The 7,248-nt window shown below is 36.7% G+C and overlaps 1 protein-coding gene across 1 annotated transcript; it reads left to right on the plus strand.

Annotated features, from left to right (window-relative positions):
• Positions 1 to 382: 382 nt before the first annotated feature.
• Positions 383 to 6,819, plus strand: LOC119571500 (bromodomain adjacent to zinc finger domain protein 2B-like). Its single transcript, XM_037918779.1, has 4 exons — positions 383 to 423; positions 3,353 to 3,406; positions 6,214 to 6,335; positions 6,630 to 6,819. The coding sequence occupies exons 2-4, from the start codon at positions 3,386 to 3,388 to the stop codon at positions 6,817 to 6,819; spliced, it is 333 nt and encodes a 110-aa protein (XP_037774707.1). The 5' UTR covers positions 383 to 423; positions 3,353 to 3,385.
• Positions 6,820 to 7,248: the final 429 nt, after the last annotated feature.

Genomic DNA, 7,248 nt, shown 5'->3' on the forward strand with positions numbered 1-7,248 from the left:
TGGCTGAAGGCATCAGGTGTTAGGAGCCAGGGTCACCTGCGGCCTTGCTGTTCAGTGATAGGCCAATTTTCCTCTCTTTTTCTTTTTTCTTTCTTTTTAGGTGATCTACAAGGCTGTATTGATTTTTCCCCCCCCTTTCTTTCTTGTTTCACACGGGGGTTATATAGAGTTTGAATTTTGGTAAGTGGTTTTGAGTTAGTGATTAAATTAAATTGTATGGTACCTTTTTTTTTCCCATATCTAGGATTGCAATTCTGTTCCCTTGCTGTAGTCCGAGTTTGTATCAGATCTGCTCAAATTTTGGCATTGTTGTGAGGAAAAGTCATAATTTTAATATAAGTCCACTGTACCTTTGTTAATTATCATCATGTATTTGCAGGAAAGAGAACAAGAAAAGCAGAACAGAAGTTGATTAAGGAACAGGTAAGTTGGTGTTGTGTGGATTTCAGACAACAGGTAAAAGGGGAGGACGTCGTGTAGGTTTGGTGTGGACTGAAGCTTTGTCAAGATAATGCGTATTCGGCAATGAATAAGAGGTTGGAATGAAAAAATGAATAATTAAAAGATGTGAGGATTAGTGAATCAATGTTCTTACCTTATATCTGGAATGGAAGTAAGAAAAGAGAGAGAAGGAAGAGAAATGAGTTTGACGAAGGGAAAGGAGAAAAGAAAAAGATTTAAATTCAGATACCTGGCCTCCTAATTATACAGAGAAGAGTGCGCCTTGTTGAAATATTACTGAGAGAGAAGATATTTTTATATTTTTATTATTTATTTATTTATTTATATATATTTTTTTCTCATTCCGTCTGAATCTGTCCGATAATTGTAAGACTCAGAGGAGAAGCTTGAATCCATATGAAAAGTCTTTGGCATTCCTTAACACAACGATAAGATGCTGTTTCCATTCTGCTTTTATAGTAGGTCTATCAGTCTATCCATCTTTAGATACATTTTCTTGCTTTCATTTGTCTCCCTAGTTTTTTGAGAATGTGTCAGTGTGAGAATATATATAAATACATAAGACCAAGAAAATCTGAAGCATAGATATTACAAAAGTATTAAGAATCTCATGACCCAAGGTAGGTATGATTTGGAAGAGAGAGAGAAAGTAGGACTGTTGGCCCTTCTTCAGGAGTAAGGCCGTCTTGCCTCTGAAGAGAGAGTTGCTTTCGCTTGATTTTGGATGAGATGAAGCAGAGTCATACCACAACTTGCTCAGCTGAGTATAGTCTCTTTCTTGCGTTTAATCTCCCACCTCTTGCTTTACGAAAAGTAAACTGTGTTGTATTATTTTGCAGCTTTGATACAAAAAGACAAAATGTGTTTTTTTTTTTTTATTGATTATTTATTTATTTACACACAAAAGAATAAATTGAAGGTTGCAGTTAGGGAATTTAGAAAAGCATAAGACACAATACAAGTGAATGTTAGACCTCCTTTGCTAGAAGGGAAAGAGAGTGAACTTTCATAGACAGCCTCTCACCCCATCTCCACTTTGCATGGCAGTTGCAAGGTAACCCTCTTTGAGACAGATTTAAACTTTTTAGAGTTGATGTTGCTTTCCTTCATCATTTTTGATATTCACTGAATAGTTAATTGATGTAAATGCTTTCTCTTTTCTGTATTTCACGTTTGTTCTAGTACCCCTCCCCCCTCATAAGATTTTTTATCCTTATTTCAATATTAAGTGAAGGGAGAATTCTTATCAGGATGAAGTAGAGTGTTTGTATACTTGAAAGTAAGTGATTCATTACGAAGAAGTGAAAAGAGGTGAGAGAAAGAGAATGAAGTAGAGAAGGTGGGAGAGTGAATAGTATTCCCCCCCCCCAAAAAAAAAAAAAAAAAAAAAAAAAAAAACAACGTTCAAATGCGAAGATGTATTGGTTGTGTCAGTGTTTGTAAGTAAAGTAAATCATGGTTCGAGTTTAGGGTTTATGGCATAAATATAAGGAATAGAGATGGTGCAACTAAGGGTTGCCTTGATATGCTGTAAAAACTGCAGGCTTATGAAATAAAACTTCATTAGTTTAGGTCAAAGCTTTTTAAGAGAAAACTTTGAAAATAAATAAATAAAATGGCATTATAACAGTGATAGATCCCTGCAAACACAGTCATATTAATGGATATTAAAGGATAATGTGAGAGAGTTATCAAGTTTTGAGCACATTCTGAGACATCATAATTTGGTTTAATCAGAAGAGGAGTGTAATGTGGTGATGAAAACCATTATGAATCTAACTCTGGTAGGAAAGTGCTACTCTAATCAAAGTCATGCTTATCTCAGTGTTAAAACTATGTTTTTTAGTGTTTAGAATGATATCATGTTTATATTTGCTTTTCTAATCTTCAAGCAGGTTGACATAAGAATTCAGTAAAATCAGTGATGAGGTAATGCTTGGTAAAGAGTGATAGATATATTCTCACTTGGAACCGTATCACAAAAAAAAGATCTTTCATATTTCAGGTTGTTCCTTAGGAAGTGAAACTGTTCATGACAGAGTTGAACAGATGGTAACCCCAATGATTGTGGAACCACATTGGCCCCGTCAGCCATTGCTCTGTACTCTTTCATATTTTAGTAGGTGTATGCTGTAGGAATGGCACCAAGTAGAATAACAAAGAGAAAGTGTAGAGAGACTAATTCACAAGTCACTGAATACAAGACTGTAGATTTCTCCCGTAGGAATGTTTCACCAATTCCCCTGAATGAGGGAAGCAGCCCTTTGCAGCTTCCTTGCTCCTGGAAAGACTCATGAGCATCTAAATCTAGTTAATGTATGTCATTGATCCATCAGTCAGTGTGAAAGTCTTCGGTGAGTCTTACTTGATGAGGGTCGGTGGATGGTCACTTGCGAAACGGAAAGGATTCAGCGTTTACACACATCAGGGGAATGTATGACATGCTGTGCACTCGTCGCAATCTGCTTTTGTACTCCATTGAAGCTCGTACCCTCTTTTTATGATTTCTGTGTGTGTAAACACGACATTTTGCTATGATTACTGTATTGTTCACTCTCTTTGATGTTGCAGATTTATATCAGCAATTGCAAAAACTCATTATTTTGTACATAATGATTTGGTTTTACTTTTCTATATTTTTTCCATTTTGAATGTTCTTCATAATCCTCCACCGACACTCAACTATGTAGCCTTAACAGTTGATTAGCATGCCCCCACATTATGTGGCACAGCCAGCAGTTATGATCTAAAGGTCTCCTCACTAGGCTGTATTTTTTTCTTCTCTACAACCAGGAATGGGAAAATCATACTGCCGTGGCATTGCATTAGAATCATGACTGCTGATTGTATCACATACTCTCTGACACTCTGACATTATTGTTGTTCCGCATTGTATCTACAGGAGCTCAACAAACAACGTGAAATGCTCTACACTCTTGAGCTGGTATGTCCTTCCACCCTCAGGTCGCACTGATTGAAGACCGAGTGTTTCTAAACGTGTTCGGTGTTTCTTATTGAAGGATATTTAAAAGAAATTTACATCTATTTTTGGCTTTTTAAGTTGTGTAAAGTCATTGCAAATTTTCTTTAGGAAGTGTGGCAAGTTTATGCACAATTTTCAAATCAAAGATGTTTTGATACTAGAAAGTATCTATAAAGCACATACTGATATTGAATAATAATTTTGTCAAAATGAATTTATACTTGAAAGAACTTAATCACCATTAAGCTCTATTTTATTAAGATCTTGTCTCCAGATCTCATATTTATCAAGCTGGATATTCAGTTCAGAATGGAGACAAATCCCATAAATGTTCTTAAACGATCTGCTATCCTCAGACCACCAAAGTTTGAAACACTCGCCACTTGATCGGTGCGCCTGTATTCCCCCTCACCAACCTTACTGTGTGTGTCCCCAAAACCCCACTTGTCACAAAAGTTATTGTATTGTGAAACTATTGCTGCTTTTTTTTCTCTTGTCTGTACTGCATGAACTCGTAGATGCATTTATCTTTTTCTTACTTCATTTGTTATTACTCTTTTTTTTTTTTTTATATGTATATACGTTATTTATTAGATGCATGAAGTACCTCGCCTAGAAACTAAGGATTGTGAATGTGTATTAGAAGTGAAATGTGAAGAGACTACTGCTGAAACCTCTCGGAAAAAGAATGTGATCTGTGGTTGATAGGCCCGGAAGTGCTGCTGTCTTGCTTATTGTCTGTTATTGAACTTAAAAAAAAAAAGAGAAAAAGAATAATTTGTCATTTTTGCATTTTGAGTTGACTTCAGAGGATGACTGATGCAGATTTTATCCCTTAAGTACAAGAGAGTGAATTTGCCTATAATAATCATTAAGAGAATAGATATTGTTAAACATCCTTCCTTTAATGAATATTTTAACTTAGGTTAATGTCCAAGTTCATGATAGATTGGTATACTGAACTTGTTTACATTTACTCAAATGCTCACAATAAGTAATATGATTTAGTAGATTAGAAAGATTATTGTAGGTAATTGTAATAAGAGAATGCAGAGAGGCATATTCTTAATCCAAAGAACCAAATGCGAATAATTAGGCTAAACCAGAATAAGTCCTTGATAGCATTTCCCAGGCACTTGTGAAACTGTTCATTGTTACGTTGTTTTGTGTAACCTAATGCATTCCTGCTTGCTTCCTGCCCTTTAGATCCCATTATTGTCTTGCTCCTTCATGTAATGTTGACGAGTGAGAGATTATTTTTTCCCTTGAAGATGAGCAATGAGCAGGTAAGTTCGCACTTCGTAGCTTTGCATGATGTAATGCTTGTTTGTGCTCTGTGCGCGTGGCCAGTTGTAGGTGGTTGACTGCCAGTGTGTGGTTGTTTGTAGCGGAAGAGAGATTGATTAAGACAGACACTGATTGCTGTTTTCATTGGGGTTGATGTCCATTACACCCTTTTCACTTGATTTGGCCAAGGACATGTCTGCAGTCAGCTGTAATGGGAAAGAGAGCTTAGGATGTATTTGTTAAATTATGAGTTGGAATGGGATTTGTGCTTGTGACTTCTCACTTCCTTCCTTGTTTTGGATGATTGGTTTCAAGAGAAGGATGAACGGCAAGACAAAATTGGAGACAAGTCCCCCTTTTTTTTTTCCTTTTTTGCTTTTGAAGATGGACTAATTCATCACAGACGGCTCAGTGGTTATCCTAATCAATCCTCTCACAAGTTTTTCATCCAGCACAGGTGCTTGCATGCATTACCTAGGGATTTGTTAATGATAACTAATGTGTAACTTGGTAATGTATTGCAGTTAATAGCTTCCTAGATTCTTTGTTATTTGTATGATGTAGTAGTTATTTTGTGTACATGCTTGAACTAACAGAAAACAGAAAGAGGTTTATAAACTGGTACTTAGTTTTTGACTAATATATTTATACTTGTAATTTTTCCTTGAAGGCAGAGGATAAATCAGATTTAATGGAGGTTTTCAAGCTGTCAGAAGAGCATGGTAATGAAGTTTCTCTTAACATAATAAACTGTACTTTCTTCTATGATTATTGTTCACTCCTGGTTTGTTTGGTTTAGCATTTTCAGGTTGTTCAGAGCAAAATTGGAAATGTATGGAGATTGTTCTCTCTTGTTTCAAAATCAGATTGCAAAAGCTTCTACCAGGGGGATACATGGTGTGTATTGAAGCTGGACAATATTCACTTCCTGATCTGTTTCCCTGTAGTTTCAGAAGTTCATGGTAGTGAGTTCCTTAGAGCTAAAGCCAGTGACTGAAAGAAAATAAAAGGCATGAATTAAGACTTGCTAGTAATGGATTATTTGCCATTCAATGTGACATCCTGGTAAGAGAGAGAGAAAAAAAATTGTAGGATGTAAAAATGTAAAAATTAATCATAGCTGTACCATGCTCTTCACTTTGCACTCGAGCCAGAAATGGAAAAGTTCCAGTAGATATTTAGAATTTTTTGAAAGCATTAGATTCATCACTAAGTTTATTGGGGGGATAGTAACATTTCAGTCTGACATTGAGATTGTAAAAACCGCAGATAATATTCCAACAAGGCTCAGTTCTCTGCGTTTTAGTTATGTATGTGAAATGTGATTTTTCTTCTTTTTTTTGCGGTGTTTGTAAGAATATTTCCATCGTTTAGGGGAGGAAATTTTGTATCTTTATTTTTATTAAACGGTTTTACTTGTTATTGGAAGGCAATCATTTTCTTTACATTTTCTTTTCTCTCCTTACCTTCTCCGTGACCAGGAGCGGGAGAGGAGGAGATACCATGGAGTTCTAGTGCGCGCCATTGAAGCGAGGAAAAGATACGAGGAGAGAGAAAGACGGAGAGAGGAGATGAAGGAAGAGAAAAGGGCAACCAGAGAAAGGTAGGAGATGCTGATGACTTTGATGATTGGGCGTTGGAGAGGAAGTTGATGGAAGGAAGGGAGAAGGGAAGTTGGGGCTGAGGAGTGTGTTAGGGAGAGCTGTCCAGGAAAGGAAAAGGGACAAAAGGAACTAGAAGAAAAATCTGTTTGAATTTTAGATTCATGATTTTAAGAGTCGGTTAAGTCACTGAAAATGTAAATGGTTTGCGATGAATAAGACGTCTTTTTGTCAGATAAGCAATTCCTATCCCAGCTTTCCAAGGTGGTATAGACAAGCCTGTTCCTCCATTGCAGAAAACGCGAGGAGCGCTTGCAGGCGCGGGAGATCCACCAGCTCATGAAGGAGGTGAAGGAGGACATGGAACTAACGGACCACACTGACCTGCCCGAGATCTCCCGTCTCGATGGCCTCAGACTGCCCCCAGAGGCATTCGGAAACATCCTCATGGTTTTGAGTTCCTGCACAATTTCGGGGAAACCTTAGGGTTCGTAGGTGTTGTCATCATTCCTTTTTTAAGTTTAGTTTGTTCATCTTTTTTCTTTCTTCTTTTCTTTCTTTTTCTCTCAAGTGTGGTTGTTCTTTGGCTTTGGTATTTAAGATTTTCCCTCTCTGTCTTATCTGTAGTGCAGAATTGTTGTTTCGTTAAGTTCATTTTTATAATGTTGAGAAGATTTTAATAATTTAAATGGAGGTACAGATGAGTGGGTTTATACTCATGTTATAGGACTAAGAAAAAACTTGTATTAGTGTAGGATATCAACTTTATTAGGAGTGAGTTTAGTGTGTTGTTTAAACATTAAATCTTTTTATCCTTATTCCAGACATGGAGTCACTACCATCAATTCAGAGCTTGCAGATGGCTCTCCTGAATGATAATGAAAGCGAGGAGGAGCTCTTGAGCGTACTGTCTCA

Source organism: Penaeus monodon, unplaced genomic scaffold, assembly GCF_015228065.2.
Source record: "Penaeus monodon isolate SGIC_2016 unplaced genomic scaffold, NSTDA_Pmon_1 PmonScaffold_6597, whole genome shotgun sequence".
Classification (NCBI taxonomy): Eukaryota; Metazoa; Arthropoda; class Malacostraca; order Decapoda; family Penaeidae; genus Penaeus; species Penaeus monodon.